Source organism: Prenolepis imparis, unplaced genomic scaffold, assembly GCF_030444845.1.
Source record: "Prenolepis imparis isolate NDT839.2.m4 unplaced genomic scaffold, iyPreImpa1.0 SCAF_7, whole genome shotgun sequence".
Taxonomy (NCBI): Eukaryota; Metazoa; Arthropoda; class Insecta; order Hymenoptera; family Formicidae; genus Prenolepis; species Prenolepis imparis.
This window is the reverse complement of record NW_028141165.1, coordinates 496,438-516,884: the sequence shown is the minus strand read 5'-3', so window position 1 is coordinate 516,884 and position 20,447 is coordinate 496,438. Positions and strand designations below refer to the sequence as shown.

At 29.9% G+C, this 20,447-nt stretch overlaps 4 protein-coding genes across 4 annotated transcripts; 2 read left to right on the top strand and 2 right to left on the bottom strand.

Moving 5' to 3' along the window:
* Positions 1 to 388: 388 nt before the first annotated feature.
* On the bottom strand, positions 389 to 2,027 carry LOC145938354 (protein takeout). Its single transcript, XM_083041878.1, has 3 exons — positions 1,911 to 2,027; positions 1,388 to 1,628; positions 389 to 1,188 (listed from the first exon to the last, which is right to left on the bottom strand). The coding sequence occupies exons 1-3, from the start codon at positions 1,978 to 1,980 to the stop codon at positions 747 to 749; spliced, it is 753 nt and encodes a 250-aa protein (XP_082898004.1). The 5' UTR covers positions 1,981 to 2,027; the 3' UTR covers positions 389 to 746.
* LOC145938348 (uncharacterized) lies at positions 1,881 to 6,154 on the top strand. The gene is made up of 6 exons (XM_083041870.1): positions 1,881 to 3,743; positions 3,936 to 4,205; positions 4,324 to 4,605; positions 4,757 to 4,883; positions 4,957 to 5,112; positions 5,734 to 6,154. Exons 1-6 carry the CDS (start codon positions 2,892 to 2,894, stop codon positions 5,853 to 5,855), a joined length of 1,809 nt encoding a protein of 602 aa, XP_082897996.1. The 5' UTR covers positions 1,881 to 2,891; the 3' UTR covers positions 5,856 to 6,154.
* A 1,771-nt stretch (positions 6,155 to 7,925) lies between these two features.
* LOC145938356 (circadian clock-controlled protein daywake) lies at positions 7,926 to 13,038 on the top strand. Its single transcript, XM_083041880.1, has 4 exons — positions 7,926 to 8,115; positions 11,303 to 11,683; positions 11,978 to 12,127; positions 12,455 to 13,038. The coding sequence occupies exons 1-4, from the start codon at positions 8,055 to 8,057 to the stop codon at positions 12,601 to 12,603; spliced, it is 741 nt and encodes a 246-aa protein (XP_082898006.1). The 5' UTR covers positions 7,926 to 8,054; the 3' UTR covers positions 12,604 to 13,038.
* Positions 13,039 to 13,186: 148 nt separating this feature from the next.
* Positions 13,187 to 19,562, bottom strand: LOC145938355 (circadian clock-controlled protein daywake). The gene is made up of 6 exons (XM_083041879.1): positions 19,430 to 19,562; positions 15,988 to 16,028; positions 15,433 to 15,635; positions 15,107 to 15,278; positions 14,827 to 14,976; positions 13,187 to 14,733 (listed from the first exon to the last, which is right to left on the bottom strand). The coding sequence occupies exons 1-6, from the start codon at positions 19,453 to 19,455 to the stop codon at positions 14,579 to 14,581; spliced, it is 747 nt and encodes a 248-aa protein (XP_082898005.1). The 5' UTR covers positions 19,456 to 19,562; the 3' UTR covers positions 13,187 to 14,578.
* Positions 19,563 to 20,447: the final 885 nt, after the last annotated feature.

Sequence of the window (20,447 nt, the reverse complement as noted above, 5' to 3'; positions counted from 1 at the left end):
ATAAACGAATTAAATAAACGATGTATAATATACATATATAATATATTATATATATTATATATTATATATGTATATTATATATCGTTTATTTAATTCGTTTATTTGGACAACTTATACAAGAATTAGAGAAACAATGTATTATATATATAATACCTTTAAAAAATGTATTCTTAAACCTAAAAAGAATAGATTTTTCACGGAAATTATATAATTATTCCACTAAATATCTACTTATTTTTATACAATCAAATGTAGAATTCGACGAATGCAATAATAATATTTTAAATGCATATACAATACATTATTAACTACTATTAATATAAAGATATAAGTAAATATATTAAGACGACTCCTATCACAAATCTCTGTTCTTTACAAATTAGACTGAATAACTTTTAATAAATTTTTTTAATATATGCATGCATTACAAACAAATTATACATATAATATATATTTTCTCGGATATGTATGTACACGTGATGACATAATAAAAAATCGGAGACAGGAAATTAAATCGTGATTAGAATGCACACTCCCTCATCTCGAATAATTGCGAATTTCCGCTAGTTTAGCTAAATGTTGATTTTAGTTAATCAACATTTTTTACCGATATAAAGGAATTTTTAAATATAGATTAAATCTATATTTAAAAGTTATATATATATATATATATATATATATATATATTAATAAGCTTCTTTACATATCGGTAAAAAATTAATACAAAATATAACTGTTTATAATATTTAAGGTGGTAACAATGTGTCCAATGGAAACTTTGAGTAAATCTTATTCGAGAATGTTTTGAAAATGTCTGCAATAGTATTCTCGAGAGCTGGCTTAATTTCAGCCGCTACAATCTTCCAGTTGTCATTTAAAAATAGATTCATAGCTTTGGATAAAGTATCATCGCCATTGAATAAATTATCCAGATTGATGTTGGCATCTCCAACGTCAAAGTCCACGTAAAAGTCGATCACACGATAATGAATCTCATCAGTTTTTCGAGATTTATAACGTTCACCTTGAACAGTGGCTATGACATCAATATCCGTGAAATTACCACGTGCTAATCCATTTCCGTTTATTGGGAACAGTAGAATCTTTCCGTTCATGTTGTAACGCGCGGTCATTTCAAGACGTGGAAGGTACAGTTTCAACCTAACTCGATCCTTATCAACATCAACTCTAAAAAAGAGTGCTACATAAATTCTGCGTGCAATAAAATTTATAAATAATTTTTTAATAAATGGGGGATTTAATTAATATAAATAAATTTTGGCGAAATTAATTTTCCATAAATAAGAAAAGTTTTACAAACTCGAATTTTCAAATGCAAAATGAGTTTTATAATTCGTTTTTAATTTTGGTCTATCGCGGGACTTACTTGACATTTTTTAAGATGAAATTTATTCCACCTCGAACCTCGATATCACTATATGTCGACCTGATGGAAATTGGACCAACTGCTTGGCTGATTTCAATTTGTGGTACGCAAAGCGGCTCACAAGGTGGTATTTGTAATGCTGGAATGCCTGTCTTCAGATAAGGTCTTAACAAGTTCACGCTTTGTTTTACACATTCGTTTAGATTCGGATCATTGCGGTGACATATCTTCAGAAATGGCGCTACGGAGAAATTATTCTTTTTTTATAAATTTTTCTTGCAAACTGTTGTGATTAAAATAATGTTAATTTTAATGTTAACTATGTACATAATAATTAACATTAACATTAACAGGTAACATTTTATACGAAATATACAAATTGTTAAGAAACATGTTAACATAGCAGATTATTATTTACTATAATATTTGATTAAAAATCGCATTATGTATGTGGAATATCAGATTTCGAAAGATTTAATTTTATGGACCACTCTCTTATAAAATAAATATGGATTTTACTTACGTATATCTTGAGATCTCACTGCGATGAAGCCAGTTATTATCAGCGAAAATGCGAATATATTTGCGTGCATTGTGATTACGATGAAGTCCAGCCGTGCAATAACTCATTGATGCGCTAAAATGTAACACGAAATATATGTGAATTTGACAATCGATTATCGCAATGCGCTGATTGAGCGATTTTTTAATAGTCCCCCCTCTCACGTTGTTCTCCTTTACTTACGATTTAATGTGCTTGTTTGACATGAAATAACTTGCGTTACGTTTTTGTGATGCAATATAATTTAAAATGCAATTTAATCTTTTTAGTATCTGTATGTCATTTTCTAATTTTCGATAAAAAATTTTTTTAATTGGCATTTTAATCTTTATTCGTGTGATAATGATCTACCGTGTAATAGAAGGCTGTCCGAGGACCTTGCTCTCTATTACATCATCGCGTAATAGGGGAATTTAAGGAAAAATATATCGACGTCTGACTAAGAACCACTTAGTTAGCCAGCGTCATATAAGATTGGTCCATGGCCCAGATCTTCTATGCCCTTCCACGATCGACTATAAAACTTCCCGCAAACGCATCGTCGGCTTGCAGTCGATAGTTTTGCCCTAAGTTTGCGGATATCGTTAATACTTTTTAATTTTAAGAATCGTAAAGAATCGTTATTTCCGAGATGTTGCTTAGAATCGTCGAGTACCAGAAATTAACGTGACGTAACATATATGTATGTTGAATCGAATGCTGACGTACATGATTATTGTATGTTTTCTGCTAATATTTGTCATCATCGGTATTATCTTAGTGTTGATTTATAAACCAATCTACGTTTGGAAGATCGACATACCTTATTGAAGAATCTGAAGAGGTATCCTGCAATCGCAACAAAATACAAAAAAAAAATTTAACATTTTTATCGACAAATAAAATTTGCAGAAATTTGAAAACCACATTACATTCTGAGAAATAATTAGCTGCAAAGACAAAATGCAAAGACTAGCGTCACAGAATATCTTTCACATACTTTTAATACTCTCTACGATAACTTTGGCGAGATGCGCGTTATTAGAAATGTCTCGAATGCTCTGGAACAAGACTGTATCCGGAGGTCTGACGAAGATAGGCAAGCTGGATCCGTTGAGAGTGCCTGTAATCAAAATTGATCAATCCGAGGGAGAGATCAGTTACAGAGTGATCCTGAGAAACTTGGAAATTGTAGGTCTCAATGAATCGATTCTGGAGAGTATCCACGTCGTTCGTGGCGGATTAAATTCTAACTTGAGCGAATTCGAGGCCGGATACGTGAGCTACAACAACATCAGAGACGTGGATTCTATCAGGTACAGATTCCATACCATGATGAGGGAACCTAGTGCGCCGAAAGAGAGTTTCGAAGCCGTCGTTTCACCCGTGAATCGAGCCACTGATATTAAACCGTCTTCGCGTCATTATCAGGAAGCTCGCTTCGAAAAATTGCAACAAGATCAATACGGTTCCAGGATATCTGAACAAAGTCAGCAATATGACCGACGGACGCCTTTCCGTCCCGATGCTACGTTCGATACCTTTAATAGAGGCAATTTAAAAGCGTCGAGCAATTTTGAGACAAATCCCGGGAATTTCGAAGATTTCAGACGTCCGCCTTACGTTCAGCCTATTTATGCACAGAGGGCGAGGGTTCAAGGATATCAAGGAAGTTCACGAAGCAGTGAAGATATAATTGATTGCGAAGATACAAAGGGCTCTCAATTTATAGGGAATCAGAAAGGCAGCCGGAAATATGGGCCACGACAAGATGCCGATGATGAATATTATAGAAAAAGAATTGAAAACGTTGAGGTTTGATTGAAGTTTACTTAACTGTTTCCTGCATAATATAAATAGCAAAATAATTATATATTATATTATTATTATTGTTTATATTATATAAAAATTTTACATAAAGATCGAACATATTTTATAATAAAATAATATAAGTAATAACGTAATTAATATGCAGAAACTTTCAAACTACAAAATTTACTAAAACAGGTTTCTGCATCGGAAACAGTCGAGACTAGATTGAAAAATCAAGGTGATGCAAGACCGCCTGCGTTGTATAATAGAGGACAGTCTCCACGATCAAACGTTACACACGCGGGCAATGTTAAATTATCGAGAAATGGAATTAGAGAGCGAACGGGTTATATCGATATTGTTTACGCGGATGACAAAGCAAATGGAAGTATAAAACGTTTCGGTAACTTAGGCATCAATCCCGCAGAGAACCGACAAGTATATGGAATTGAGGATGTCATGAAGGTATTTTTATTTTTTATTTATTTATGTAGTTGTTCTCTCTCTGTTTAAATATTTTTCAAGTTATCAGTTTTTGTATAATTTGCAAAATATTTCGATCCTTGTGAATTCTCGTATTCAGGACATTCGGGAGAATACAAGATTTATTATTTACAATTTTACGGAAGGCGAAGCTTTGAGAAAGAAAAATGACATAGTTAAAGCTGCGATGGAAGGTAAAAATTTAAAGAATCTAACTAGGTACGCGAAGAGCTATCAGGAACAGCAAGGATATTTTGAAGAAGGCATGCAGTTGATCTATCATTATGGTGAAATAGATTTGAGAAATGATAGCGCTTCTCAGAATGTAAAATTCAATGATACCAAGAGAACGAAACGAGCGCATCCTGAGGAAGCTGATGAAGTAAAAATTGATATTTCATTCAAAACTACACATTTCAAATCGTTAAAAAATTTTTTAAAAATATTTTTTGATATATCCGTGAGTTAATGAAAGAAAAAGAAAAAAAGAAAATTTTTATTTCAATATCTTATATACTCTGACAATTTTCTAGGACGACGCGATGCATGTGATTTTGAGAATACGCGTCCCATTGCTTCGTGTGAAGTCTCAATACTCTCTTACAGGAAAAGTGGGAAAAGAGATATTACATGGCAATGGCCTGTTGACCGGAAACTTTAGTAAGAAAAAACTCGCATGCGATGTTTTGCATGAGATTGCGAAAATTAATAAATACTTTTGTTATCTCAATAGCCGATGTAGTGGGTGATTTTACACTGGAACTGAAGAAGATTAACGAAGAGCTAATGATCGTACGTGCTGCTAGAGCCAAATTGTCCGCCAAGGACAAAAAGCTCAGTCTTCAGGGTATGAACGAGGCGGGACCAGTGCAAATTATTCTCAATTATAGTAAGTATATGACAATTATAAATGACGTGCATCCGCGACTTATTGTTTTCTCGAAGAAAAAAAAAAGAAATATTAGTGCTCCTGGTTCAGGGAAAGAAAACAATAAATTAGCTATCAACTGTCAAAGTAAATCGAGCGGCTTTAAAGCCGGTCTTGACGATTACGTGAAGTCACATTTGTGTTTGTTACGCGACTGTCGCGGCTCTTCCGTAATTACTCGAATGAAAGCCGAATGAAAGAATGAAAAGTCGAATTCTTTCTTGGAAAGTAACGTCGATTCGCGACTCACTTCATGGCGATATCGAGTTGGTATCGTGTCAATTATATAAACGGTGCATAAAAAAAAAGAATAATCATGCGGAAGATAAGCTGCATGTAAAATTCTGTAATCTCGTAGATAATTTCGTTTTTTTGCTTCGTTTAAAAAAACTCCGAAAAAAAAACACCAACTAATCATGATCGTGATCGCGGATTGAGTCGTCGAGCGCGCACCGAGAATTCGCGAGAGAGTAAAAGTCTTCTTTGCTTTCTTGCGAACGCGACCGAACGCAGCCAACCGATTACGCGCGACATTAACTCGATTAATGTCTCCTTTACGCCGATTCACTTTCCTTCGTCCAGGTTTAACAGCTGCGGAGGCAGTCGCCGCAATGCTTGCCGACGACTTTGCCACTAAGGGACTTAGCGAGAAAACGGCCGACGCGCTGATCTACAGGATGTACAAAAATTTACCCGTCAATTAGTCAGTCTCTATACTTGGTCGATCAAGTATGCGGAACGATTGAGAATTTTGCACCTCCGATAATATGTTTCCGTTCGCCAATCTTGCGCGTATATATTTATTATTTATTTTAGTTCTTTATTTGTGTGCAAGAGTTATCATAACGTGTATTTATTTATTGCTATTTTAGGATGTTTGTTTACATATATATTTATGACATTTATGAACTTATCAACTTAATGGGGTTTTTAATTAGTATATATATGTTTACTACATATAACTATGAGTTTTATTTTTTACTTTTAAAATCTATATTTATTTATATATATATTATACAAAAAGATATCAATTTAGAACTACTCTCTCTAGAATTTTTGTTGAGAATTACAAATTCTTAACAAAAAAAAATAAGAATTTCTTCAGTATCTTTTTTTATATCGCTTACTTTAAGAGGAGAGATAATCTGTACCTTTTTTAGTAATTTAAATTATTTTTAACTTTCTTTATAAGTGTTTTTTTCCCTTGTTTATTTGTATATTATATAATTGATTATTCTACAAGTTTTGCTACAAGTATTATTTTTGAAATGCTGCATTATATGAAAAGTGATTGTGTAAGATCATTAATATATAATATAATAACGAGATAAAATTTATTTCTTAATACTGGTTTCAAGAGAAAATTATTATTATGAATCTTGATTGATCATAAAATTTAGAAGGACAGAAATAGAATATAGTTAGCGAGAAATGATTCAAAGCGATAATTATATGTACAGTAGTTGCCAATTATACGCAAATCTCTGTGTTCAAATATAAAAAAATTAATTGTTAAATTCAATCCAACAAGCCAACATCGGAAGTTGTAAGCAGTTGCTTGTAAATGAAAAGAGTCCTTAACGATATCGTATGTTAAATAAAATTGAGTAACTCCTCTCTCTCTAAAGAAAAGGACGTGTCCACAGATCGCAACCCTGGCCTATGGCCTGAAAGTTCTTGTTGACATTTTCAGTTTCAATAATTTTCAACGTAACTTTGCATGTTTCATTCTTCGGACAAATTGTAATTTTAACCTTACATATGTAACACTCTACGTATTACCACATCTTATTATGCATCTATATTACGTATTCGCATAACGAATACTTGTTACGCTTCCATGTCTAACAATCAGTGGATATGAGCGGGATTTTCCTATATTTTATGCTGTAATTTTATCCTCAATTAAATAAGATTAAAGAGATTATATAAATTATTAAGTATTTTACTATTATAAACAGAAGTGTCGATTATTTATCAAAATAGATAATAAATTTCGTGCAAATATACATATATAAAAAAAATATAACCGATAAAATAACATTTATTTTGATCCAATGACTTTACAATTGTATGTATATAAGATGACAATGACAACATATGAGAATGTAAAAATTGTCATTCTAAAAAAAAATATTTGATAAATTAGACGTAGAGCAGAGTCAATTTATGTCAACAAGCTCAAGTATCAAGCGAAAAGTTGGCAATTTCCAAGTTAAGAAGGCAAAAACACATTACGTCGGCAATAAAAAACTGCCGCATGTCCAAGAGAATCGCTGTTCTCGACTAAGTAAGCGCTAATGATTTCATTGTTAGACTGAATTAGTCGCGAAATAATATGTCGCCAAGTTTCTTTCAAGATTCCATCGGTTGCATATGTTCGGAAAAGAATAACACTCCATGTAGCAAAACGATGACAAAAGTCAACGATCTCGTCTTAAAACCGCGATGCGTAATCAACCGCGTCTTGTCCTCATCCTTGGACATCGCAGAAAAGAACCGAGTCCATCACTTATGAAGACGACAATGATTGTAATAGTCCGAGGTATTTTATAGTTTCCCGTAATTCTAGCGGATGTCGTGTGTATATGCATGTGTGTGTGTATACATATATGTCGCACGTATGCGAGTATGCGTGTGTTAAGATTGTCTGCGGCCCTGACTGAATTAAAAGGAGGCATTCTACCATGATAAATTCACCATCTCCGTCGTCCGAGTGGGGTGGTACCATGCACGGAGAAAGTGCACTTTACTTTATATATACTCACGCGACGGGGCCATCGTACGCATTTTCGATATCGCTGTCGCTAATTGCGATCATACATATCTCGTGAGAGAAAAGTCGTACAATCGCGAGTCGCGCGACTATACATATATACGCATAGAGATATACAATCAAGAGGATGATGCTGATCGGATTCGTGCTATTTGCTGTGTGGACCAGGACTGCTGTGTCGGAATTGCGTAAGTTTATTTGTCAAGAATATAATTGTTAACGTCCCTGAATACGTATGATAAAAAGATCAATAATAATTTGCTTCATAATTTACATATGTATAATATAATATAACATAAATATACTATTAACATATACTAGTAACATAAAATAAAATATACTAGTAACATAAATATAATATTATGTTTTGTTTCTTCTCGTATATATTATTTTCACTAAAAGTCAATAATCAATACAATTTATATAATAGCGATCTTATTCACTATGCTATCTTGTTTACAATCTCGTTAATCATTTTTCTTTTTTTATATTACTCTCTGCATTGTTAACATATATTATAAAATTATGAATATTCATTTAATAAAAACAAGTTAAATATAGTATATAACATCTCAAATATGATAAAAATGAATTATTGATTAAAATATACAATAATAATAAAGTTTTTCCGTTGTAACTTCGAGGTTAATTAATCAATGGAACTCAGTAATCTCAAACCAAGAGATACAGTTCCGAAAAATTAAAATTAATTTTCGCGCTTGGCTCTATTGGCCGACTTTAAAAAACATTATATTTATTTAATAATAATAAAGATTATTAACTAAAAAAAGAAACAATTATTCTACACACAAAAAATCGAAAACGTACAAAAAAATTTTTGTATCTACAAAGCTTTGCTTTTCGCGAAAATTAATTGATTGAAAAATTCATTAAATTGTATGTTAGTCTATTGGCCAAATTCCGATTTTATTTTGTGCGCGAATTAATGTTTCTGTTTGTATTTGTATTTATAAATATTAGTAAAATTAGAACTGGTATCTATCATTTTTGTTATTGTCTATATTTGTCTATAGAGATATATGCGCAAAATTAAAATTTGATGAAATGCACTTGTGACGGATTTTGAAGTTTAATGTTCTCGATTTATTTTTGCATAAAAAATTGTACTCTTCTTCTAATTGTTACCATTGCAAGATACCTTTTAAGAAGTAAATGTGTGTTTAATTGTCTTTTTCTAAAAGAAATCGTTCATATAATTTACAAGAGCGAGAGTTTTTACAGAATGTCTTATTTGTCATGTCTATTATATAGAAATATAAGACTGCAATGATATGAAAACACTTTGCGAGATGCAATGTTTATTCGTAAATGCTGAATGTGTAAGTAAGGTATATAATTATATTTAATCGATGCGCAATTTTAAAGTCGTGAAATTATAGATCTATTCATTGAAGGCTATTTCAAATCATCACGTTTCAACAATATATAGACTGGCTACAGTCATAAAATCGTATAGCATCGGATGTCAAATTTCTAATTTTTTTATAATAATTTTCTTATAATTTCTTAATAATAATTTCTTGAGACAATAATAGAGAAGCTATAACAAATTTAGAGGTAGTTTACAGATATTTGTATTGATAGAAAGTCATTAGTCAGGAATGATATGACCGTCAGAATGGCAATTAAAAAGTTATATACAAACTATCGATGTATCTTATACACACATGTATATAATTTCCGATTAACATACAATTTATAAAAGTATGTCAACTGTCAATTGAGAAATCAATAGAAAATCCGGAAGTATTGCAACACCAGCGGATAGGAATGCTTCTTACGTGGAACGATAGTGTCGTTACTTTTACATATTGCATATATGACAATGTAATCTACGATTTAATTTAGCACTTACTCGGATAATGCTTTTCTTGTGTCATCATTTTAACTGGGTGAAATAATATAATCTCAAGATTTTTGTTTCAACAAGAGAAATGTAAAAACGTTATTTTATATTTTCTTTTCCAACACTTATTATTATGTATTATTATATTTTTTGCAAGAAGTATATAGTTGGAGTAATAAGTGCAAGAGAAAAAAGCTCACATTGTGCACAAACAACTTACAAACTAGTTTGTTTAGTATCTTTTGAATATGTAATTTCGGAAAACAATGGAATAATTATTAAGTATATTGATAATTAATTGATAAATATAGAAATAAGAGAGATCATTTATTAAAATGAAGTTTTCCTATTTTAACATATATATGCAAAGATTAAATAATTAATTAAAAATTAATAAAAATTTATTTTCTTATTCGAAAATATAGTTTTCCTTGCCATTATTCAAAATTAGAACAGCTTCAAGATTGTTATCATTAAACACTATTTAATGTCATCACACACACACACACACACACACACACACACACACACACACACACACACACACAATCTTTTATTTTAACAGTTTGCAAGAAGATCATCTTGAAGAATTATTTTTTTATAAAGTCGTTTTAATTATTTTAGTGTCGAGTGTGTTGCCATATCTGTTTTTATTGCTTTAGCTAGATCTTTTCTCTAGTTGCTGATCCTTTCTCGATCGTTTATATACGTTTTTTTCGATGTTTCACTGCGACACACATGAATTCACCGTGTTTTAAGCGTGGAAAAAAACCTCATTCGCCAATCGCCTTCGTAATTTCACTTTCTACTACCGTCCACTTTCGATTTTAGGCCTGGCCGCATTAATTGGTCAGAAAAGTCACTCTCTTAAGTCATCGTCGAGTTCTTATCATTATCGCGTTCGCTCAACCGACGTCGCAACAGGGTGCAATGCCTGCAATCGCTCATCGCCTTCAGAAATGTCTTTCCCAATACGATGACATCACTCACTTGAAAATAAGTGCAATATAATGTACTTGCAAGAGTTTTTACTTCTGTAAAGACCTTACTTTGCTCTATAAATTACTTGAATTGTTACATACAACACAGCTTTTATGTGAATTTATAAATAATTTCCAAACAAGATGTATGTAATTAAAAGATTCAACAATGATAGATGCAAGAAGTCATTTTCGTAATCGTATTTTGATTACATGTAGAAAAGAATTGAAGATTGAAAACATATATTTTCGATTTTATTCTCACATTTGTAAGTATTATATACATATATGTATACGTTAATATTTATGAAATAATAATTTCTTATCACTTGAAATTCAGAAAGTCTTAAATAAATATATGATATGCAAAACACTCATATACATATATTTGTTAATTGTTATTTCATAAATCTGGGTGTCCTATTTTTAGATTTTACAGACTGAGATGTATCTTTGCTCCATTTATCGATTCAACGGCTCATTATAATAATATTAATATTAATATTAACACGTAATCCATGTTTTCAGCTCCTGGAGTGACGGCATGCCCGCGAACAGACAACTTGGCGGAATACGACAAGTGCATTCTTCAGCAGCTGCAAGCTATCACGCCGCTCCTCGTTAAGGGAGTACCCTCCTTGAAATTACCAGCGTTAGATCCTTTGTTTCTGCCGTCTTTGACAATAGATAGGAATCTAGACTCCTTGAAAATTAAGGCTAATATGACTCAAATTCGCGTTTACGGCGGTACAAATTATATCGTGCAGGACCTTAAAGCAAATCCCAACGACTTGACCGTGTTTATTAAAGTTCGAATGCCTCACATTTACGTGAACGGTGAATATGACGTCCAAGGAAGATTGTTGTTGCTGCCTTTAAGCGGACTAGGCAATTTTAAAGGAAACTTTAGTAAGTTTTACATGAAATTAAGTTTATAGAGAGAGAATAAGAGAGATATATATGATATATTTTTTTAATATCTTAATGTTATTAAAGTTATTAAAGTTTATACATTGTTACTTTTGATAATACATATATACATCATATATTTTATACATAACAATTTTAAATAAAAATTAACAGATGGAACTGATATAATCAATGCTAGGGTTTAAGAAGCTTAAATATTAGCCATTTATAATTGGCGTCTAGATTTTTTATATAGTATATTTTTTCTCATCGTATACTATTTTTTTATTTTAGCTGATACTGAAGCGCAAGTAAACGCCCAAGCCAAAGAAATTACCGATAAAAATGGCGTACAGAGACTCGAAATCAACAAGTTGGTTACTAAAGTCCGCGTCGGTGATGGAAATATTAAACTGAAGGCACCTCCTGCTCACACGTTAGCCGGTAATGATTAAATCATCTTTAAAACTTTGCTTAATAATTGCGTAAAAAATTCGTGCATTAAGTATATTTATTTTACAATATTCTAGTGTTTCATTTTAATTTTATTTTAATTTTCGATTCCCGCTGTATTGATATAATCTTAGAGTATTAAACAAGAAATATTGCGATAAAATGATATATACACGTACAAGAGAGAGATGCGTACTTTCTCAAAAGCAATGTCTTGAACTTTTTGGTTTATATATAATTAACTTTTTTTAAATTTTAGTTAAATTTAAATTTATTTAAATTTAGATCTGCCTATATCTTTATTTATATTTATTTCAGCCGAAGCCGCTGCAACGTTCTTTAATGCCAATCCCCGCATAGTATTAGATATAGCCAGTCCAATTATCGAAGATACTGCTGCGACTGTGAGCAAAGCTCTAGCCACCAGAGCACTCAACGTTCTCACTAAACAAGAACTTGTTCCTTAATTTTTAAATTGTCGAATCTCGTTCGGCCGTCACACACAATGCGAATATTGCGATAAGTAGGCTTTTTTATCGTACACTATGATACATTCCGCCGGCTAGTTGGTAAAACGTGTAAAATTAGGTTGTCTCATTTCCAAAAAGAAACCATTTATACATATTTAATTGATTGCAGGTCATACAATCGCGATGAGACATCATTCGTTTTCACTTTCGTATACGGTGAAAAGTATCGAATGAAATGTTAATTCATTTAACAAAAAGAGATACGTTGTACAAATTGATTAGCTGACGTTCACTTTTTTGTTTATTTGACAATTTGTTATTTGCATCCTTTTTTGTATATTTCATTGTTATAATTTTATTAGACGCAATGGTTGAAAAAAACTATTATGTATATACATAAATATCGTATATTATATTATTAGATACAACGGCACTAATTGAAAGTATTGTAATTGCACTTTTGCACAAAACCATTTCGCGACGGTTCTTCTTTCGAAGTATATCCAATCACATACACAAAAAAGTATATTGATTCAAAAGAAGAAAAAGTAATAAAATTTTATGTTTATAAACACATACATATATTAATTCCATATATATTTTTAAATTATTACAATATTCAATTAACTCTATAGAAAAAAAACGCTATTTTCTAAATATAATAATGTAATCTTTCGAAAAATTTTGCAGTTACGATATATTTTTCACTGATATCATCGATATATTATAGTCCAAGGTTCTAATTATTATGATCCCTCTGTGTTAGTGAATGACTCATGTATTTAAAATGAATAATAGTAATCGTCGTGGAGTGTCGGAGAATATAAAAATATAAATACTCTGAAGAAACTAGTAAAACTAGTTCATGAAAAATAACTATGCACTTATATGTGGTTACCTTAAATATATTTAATTTAACAATAAAATATAATACGCGCAATTGAGTATATAATAATTATTATATATAATGATCATACAATAACAGTTTACATTATATTAGTATACCTCTTCTTATTTGCATTCATTTCTGTTTTTTCTATTTCAATAAAGTTTAGGTTTTAGATACTTGCGTAACTTTGGCATGTGTAACAGACTTAATAAAGTGCAATGCATATTTTTTGCTTAAAAATTTTGCAACACGAGCTCATTTAATTATAAAAATTCATTTAATTATATTTCATTTAATATAATTTTAGTGCGGTTTTTCTCTTATATATTTTTATACAATTTATATTGATAAATATTATGAAATCCCTTGTTCAAATGTATCTTTTTTCTAAGATGCTACAAAATATTTACTATGAGTATGTGTATATTTTATAATGTAATATAATGCACTTAACAATTTTAATAATCTGATTTAACCAACAAAATTTTATACATTATGCTAAATAATTTTTTTTATTTATTAGATTAATAAATAAAAAAATAAGGTACCTGAGATACACTTTCAAGAATTATAAAGTATATTATGAAATATAATTATATGATAACTCTTAAATAATTTTAACTAATGCTCTTAACTAATGCTAATTGCCCATATATCATCTCGGTAACTCACTTGGGATTAATAATTAATATATTATCGTTGATCACATATAAAAAATAATTAAACGTCTTATGCTGAAACATAAGTTAAAACTAAAAAGTTAATAAGCTAAAAAATGCACAAGCTTCTAAGACAAAAAAAATCATAATTTTTTTTCAGAAAGATTTTTTTCGACATAATTTGGATGGCAATCAACATGCTAATATATATATATATATATATACACGCAATTTGCGCTTTTGCATTATAATTACACTTATATATATTGTAAGATATATCGTAAAAAAACAGAAATATTAATTAAAGTTTATCGAAATTGTCGCGGTTCTTGTAATTTAAATCAAAAACCAATTTAAATAGAGAACTATATAAATCAAATTATAATTGTCGGATAAAAATAGACTCGAGACAAATGAATGAAGATTAAATATTTGGAAACAATTCATCGTATGTAAACGCTTCAGTAATTTTGTTGGCGATTCCCGTAAAAAGATTTGATAAAGCGTCTTCCAGTACCGGTTTTATCTCGTCCACCAACAAATCACTATTTGCATTCAAAACTTCATTACTTGCTGGTCCTGGTTTAAAAGAAAAAAATCAATCGTGATGTAATTGAATTGCGTTATAAATAAAATAAAATAATATTATATGAAATAAAAATTTAAACATACCGAGAACTGGATCACCATTAAATAAATTGTCAAGATTGATATGGGCTTTATTTATCTTGATGTTAAATTTCATTTTTTCAAAGTTTACATGCGTTTGATTATTTCTAATGACTTTGTGGGATTTCAAAAGGCAGTCACTCTCATAATCCACTGCAAAATATACGACAGAGATTAAACAAAGTTAAACAATATTACAAATTACTCTCATCATATATCTTTCTTTGACAATAATTTTATTTTCTTAATATTTTAATATGGATAATGTATAGGCAAGACTTACTAAAAGTTCCAGTAAGACCTCCCTCTCCAACCAATTTGAGCAATAAAATTTGCGCGTTTATCTGATATTTTCCTTGAAAATCGAGCTTTTGGAAGTCGATTTTAAACGTAAGGGTCACTTTGTTTGGATCGATTTTAAGATCTCGAAGTTCAAACGTGGAAGGTCCAAATACCTATCAATAATTTTTAATTAAAAGTATCTATTATTCAATGAAAAATTATATATCTAACAATATTGCATTTTTATAATTTTTCTTTTTTATCAAATGTTTAATAATTTTATACATTATTTTATAGCTAAATATTAGCTTTGAACTGTATACCAACCTGTATATTCGTGAGATTAATGTCAAGTCTCGCACCATTAGGACCTCTCAATAGACGCACATGTTTTAACGTAAGTGGTTCAAGTGATGGAACACTTAATTCCGGAATTCCTGTGGTCAGTTTGTCTCGCAGTTGCTCAATTGAATTAAGTACACATTTATTTATTTCCGGGTCCTTTCGGCTGCATACCTTTATGTACGATGCTATGGGAGGAAATGCAAAAAATTAATTTGCAAATCTTTTTTTACGAGATAATTAGGCTGTAATTTATGATATGCGCACTATTTCAACATGATCTCTCATTCTTAATCATAAATTTAATTTATGGAGATTTTTTATAATATACATGTGCGTCACACACATTTTTTTAATATGAATAATACCTATTTATTATCTGTCGTATATAAATCATATTATATGTATATATACTTCAGTGATTTCGCAACATTTATATAATCTAGTTTTTTATTCGAAATAAAATGCAATAATATTATTATATTATCTACAATCTATAAACAATTACAAGACATTTGGAAATTATATAATGTTACTCACGTATTGCAGCAAAGGTCACAGTAAATAATGAATAGGTCAAACTGAAACACAAATCGACACAATATAAAACTTAAATTATTAATATTAATAAGCTAATAAAATGTTTAAAGATCAATTACTATTTCTTAAAATAGAATGGTTGATATTTTTATGACCGGCTCTTTAATACATGTATTAGAGTTTAAATTATTTATCAATTTGCATCATACGTGTTAATAAATCTTCAGAAATAATCGATTCAAATTTGTCATTAATTTGTGTAAGATATTTTTAATGTGTTTCCAGATAGTTACTTCAAATTTCCATATTTTTGTAGCATTATATTGACAGAAATACAACCGTAAGTGTGATCGTATTACTATATAAATTGTCGAAAAATTAATTTCATTAACCTAATTTTTGCAAGATAAATTTATATAAATTTATATAAAATCAAAAATTGTACGAAAATAGTAAAATTATAATAAAATTTTAGAGTTATAATGTTATAAAAGTTAAATATATTGACATTGAATCCGCATACGCTTAAATAAAGGACATTCATATCGAGATAAGAAGCAGTATGAAATGATTTATAATGTTACTTGTATAAATTCACTTAACATATTGCTAATGAACAAAACACATTAGTTATTTTTGTTTGAGATGCTCACGTCATTTCTTTCTGAAAAGATGAAATGATAATTTAAATGAATAAAGACAAAAAATACATATTTTAATATTTTGAATGCGAATACCAGATTATGTAATTCTGTACGTCTTTAAACATTGCAGTTCTTTCTTCATTTTAATGGAAAAAGCATGTAGACTTTTCAAGGAAAATAATAGATATAAGAAAAATGAGCAAATTAAATCAATATTAAGAAAATTATAAAACTGTTTCGCAATTACCTCTTTTCAGAAGTATCTTATGCGTTTTGTCAATAGATGGAAAAAAGAGAAATAAGAGATAAAAAAGAGACAAAAAGACAGAGCTTAAATAGGATGAGAGAAGAAAAGAATACAAAATTGAGAGATGCTAATATCACAGTTAAAAAATGGAAAAAGATAATCTTAGAGTACTGAAAAAAGAAAAAAGAAAAATAATAAAGATTTTTACCTGAATGTGAGAGAGAGAGAGAGAAAGATATTTTTGCAATAAATGAAGCTATTTCTTTGTCATTCCATTTAGAAAAACTTATTTTTTATATATGTGTGTTTGTTTGTATGTCTGCATATTAGACTTTAAAAAATTTTTAATTTTATCAACAAATTATCAAATAATTTTGAAATCTGTTAAACATTTTTTAAAGATTGTTTTTTTACAAATTAAAAAAAAAAATCTCTTTTTCCTCTCTTGCTATACACTTGCATATACTTGAAGCGAGATCTCACCATAATTCTTAATATTTAAGTATGAAGTTTGCATGATGAATGAAAGCGTATTCAAGTAAAATGCTGTTTCATGTTTGACACATATCAATTATCGTATAAATATGTAAGAGAATGCAAATTAATTATATTCTTAGCAAAACCGTGACTATAAAACACGAAACAAATCATAGGTTGTGTTAAATCTGCGCAATAATACACAATATTGCACAATAAACACAATCGATTTGAAATGCAGTACTTAAACTTTAAATGAAGGTGCTATGACATAAATATATGTATATACACATTATATATGATATATACATTGCATATGGACACATGATGTAATTAGATGCGCGTGTTGGTAACAGTCGTTTATAGAGTTATTTTAAAATGATAATAATTTAAGAGTTTTTTGTGGAGTCTAATCAATAAAAAGTCGTAAAATAATTGTTTATATTTTTATTCAAGTAATTATAAATAATTGATGATGTATCATCGCGGCAACGTTACGCATACTGAATTGAATTAAATTGCGCGTGTTAAGCTTAATAATTAAATTATGAAAGAGGATCTTTACATCTCAAATTAATTTTGTGAATTTATTAAGCACGTCCATCAAGATGAAGGACACCTGAATAAAGAGAAAGAGTTTGCTACTATATTTTATGCCGCGCAGTATATAGACTATATATAACTACATGATTTTGATTTTGTGGCGCAAAACAACCCATGTATCTTGATTTTGTTTTCGCAACAAAGTAAATTTGCCTCAACAGTATACACATCGACATATCCATTAATCCAGATTTAAACTGTTAGCAAGATTTTTTTTTATTTCGTCAAGAAAATTGAGTTTAATATTGTGTAATATTATCATGTAATTCCGCGCGGTAACGATAATGATAATTTTTTTACATCGAATACACTTTAAAAAGAATATGTAATATATGAACGATAAATTTAAAATTACACCATAAATAATGAAATTATTATACATTTTTATTATTTATTGTGTTATTTTATACTTATTGTTTATTATAATTCTGTAATATTTTTTACAGTATATAACGATAGTTGATCAGTTTTACTGAGACGCCAAAGTTCTTTTTCAATATCAATCTTATAATCAATTTATTTGTGCCAAATATATTTTAATAGTGAATATAATGTTGGTGTTCTTTATGTTTTTCTTTCAATATTTATGCTTTATTAGCTGATCTTGTTTATAGATTACATTCATATTTTGTATTGATTATTTGTTTTTGTCTTGTTATTAAAATAATTTTAAATGGAAGGATCTTATTACATATTACATCATCAATTTTTATCGCAAAGTTATTATTGACATGATCAAAGTACAACGAAGCAAACAAGATTATGATGCAAAGTACAGATAGAACAAGAGTTTATTTGACATTTTTTATTATTTTTATTTTTAATTTGGTTCTCGAAATATTATGAGTACATATTAAAAAATAAATTGTAGAAATGATTTACTTTCATAATCTATAGTCACAAAAAATACTATTAGAATTCTTGAAAAAATTTTTAAATATCTTGAAATATGTTGAAATTATGAGTGTCTTTATAAAAAGGGTATTTTTAAAAAGAGAAATCTCTAAAATTTCCGATATATATCTTTATATCTACATTTACATATATTTATCACTAAAAATCACAAAACAGTTAGTTTTTTAATCAAAATAATGCTTATTTAAATATCAAAATAAAATATGCTTGCAAAATCTGAACTTCCTTAATTTTGTTACTGTTATCTTGAACATATGTATAACGCATAGATGTTATATATAATATTAATAATTTCTTATAAAGTATATTACTTTTTTTAAATGATAATAAACTTATTTATATTTATTAAAATATTAAAATATTAAAATTTATTAAAATATTATCTTTTACAAATTTTTTATGTACTAATCTTTATTTCACGGTTTCATCATTTACTGGTTATTTCACTGTTTTGTGGTTTTTACGGCTAATGAAACTGCGAATTGAATTAATTAGAAGATTGCGATGAGAGATAACGACGATGTTTAATGAAACGAATAGGTCACAATTGATTTACCAAATCCGAATGACGAAAGCGTGCATAGCGGCTAGTTTGGTCGAGGACGATCCGAAGTTTACTAGTGACTCTGACAGGAGCTCAGTTAACAGTGGTCAGGGGATGATGTGATACGTTCTATCAAGTAAGTCCCCCAATCATTGGACTCGGTGAGTTGCGCTTTTACATTTAGTTGATTGCCTCGTGCTACTTGTCGATCATTGGTCCAGTCATTTACACACAGCGGTGATGATTGGACAACATGGTTCTTGGTTCTTGTTTCGTAGGAAATCGCTGCACCGTCAGTATCATTCTTTTTACCTAGGCCGTTCGTTCTCTCTCCGCGCTCCCTCTCGTCTAAGATTTTCGCTCAAATAGATTCATTTAACCACACCGCGCGTGCTTGCCCAAATACCGTTGGTACCCTTTCATCTTGACTGGGCTGAAAAGCGAAGGAAACCGAGCAAGGTGCAATATGCATTTCGAAGCATGTTCCGATCAGGTGTTAATGTGTTTCGCAATTCTTCCCGTTGAAGTTGCAAACTTAAAGTTAAAACTGCTCAGTACTCTGCGTTGATACCACTGCTTGACAATTTTTTTCCCCCTATTATTAAAGATCCGCATGAATCTATTCACTAAAAAAGGACACGTAAAATTGATTCGAATGTCACTGTTGCACTTTTTCCCGTGATCATCTTTTTTCTTGTTATATACAGGGTGTCCCAGAATGATGGGGACTAAATTCGTGCGCAGATTCCTGGGATCATTTGGAGACGATTTTTCCTCACCGAAAATGTCGAGGGAGGTCATTATTTTTTGCATGTTTCCAATTTTTGCCATCATGTATCTTTGTAACTAAGCCTTAAATTAAAATTCTATTAAAGTAAACTCTATCTGAAATTAACTGAAGAATGTGAATTTATTATTATTTTATTCCACAAGGCTTCGTTTGCGAAAAACCCTTTATTTTCAATCGCTTATAACTCGAAAATTATTGGTGTCTCGACATTTTTAGTACTCTGCGTTGATACCACTGCTT

What these genes read in the sequence shown, in the direction of transcription:
- LOC145938354 (XM_083041878.1), bottom strand. Translation starts at nt 1,980, where the DNA reads ATGCACGCAAATATATTCGCATTTTCGCTGATAATAACTGGCTTCATC. An exon ending in AGTGAGATCTCAAGATATAC is followed by an intron (nt 1,629 to 1,910) that starts GTAAGTAAAATC and finishes ATTTCTCCGTAG; the next exon opens with CGCCATTTCTGAAGATATGT. An exon ending in TTCATCTTAAAAAATGTCAA is followed by an intron (nt 1,189 to 1,387) that starts GTAAGTCCCGCG and finishes ACTCTTTTTTAG; the next exon opens with AGTTGATGTTGATAAGGATC.
- LOC145938348 (XM_083041870.1), top strand. Translation starts at nt 2,892, where the DNA reads ATGCAAAGACTAGCGTCACAGAATATCTTTCACATACTTTTAATACTC. An exon ending in ATCCTGAGGAAGCTGATGAA is followed by an intron (nt 4,606 to 4,756) that starts GTAAAAATTGAT and finishes ACAATTTTCTAG; the next exon opens with GACGACGCGATGCATGTGAT. An exon ending in CCTGTTGACCGGAAACTTTA is followed by an intron (nt 4,884 to 4,956) that starts GTAAGAAAAAAC and finishes TTATCTCAATAG; the next exon opens with CCGATGTAGTGGGTGATTTT.
- LOC145938356 (XM_083041880.1), top strand. Translation starts at nt 8,055, where the DNA reads ATGATGCTGATCGGATTCGTGCTATTTGCTGTGTGGACCAGGACTGCT. An exon ending in GACTGCTGTGTCGGAATTGC is followed by an intron (nt 8,116 to 11,302) that starts GTAAGTTTATTT and finishes CCATGTTTTCAG; the next exon opens with CTCCTGGAGTGACGGCATGC. An exon ending in CAATTTTAAAGGAAACTTTA is followed by an intron (nt 11,684 to 11,977) that starts GTAAGTTTTACA and finishes TTTTTATTTTAG; the next exon opens with CTGATACTGAAGCGCAAGTA.
- LOC145938355 (XM_083041879.1), bottom strand. Translation starts at nt 19,455, where the DNA reads ATGCACGCTTTCGTCATTCGGATTTG. An exon ending in TGTGACCTTTGCTGCAATAC is followed by an intron (nt 15,636 to 15,987) that starts GTGAGTAACATT and finishes TTCCTCCCATAG; the next exon opens with CATCGTACATAAAGGTATGC. An exon ending in TAATGGTGATCCAGTTCTCG is followed by an intron (nt 14,734 to 14,826) that starts GTATGTTTAAAT and finishes CTTTTAAACCAG; the next exon opens with GACCAGCAAGTAATGAAGTT.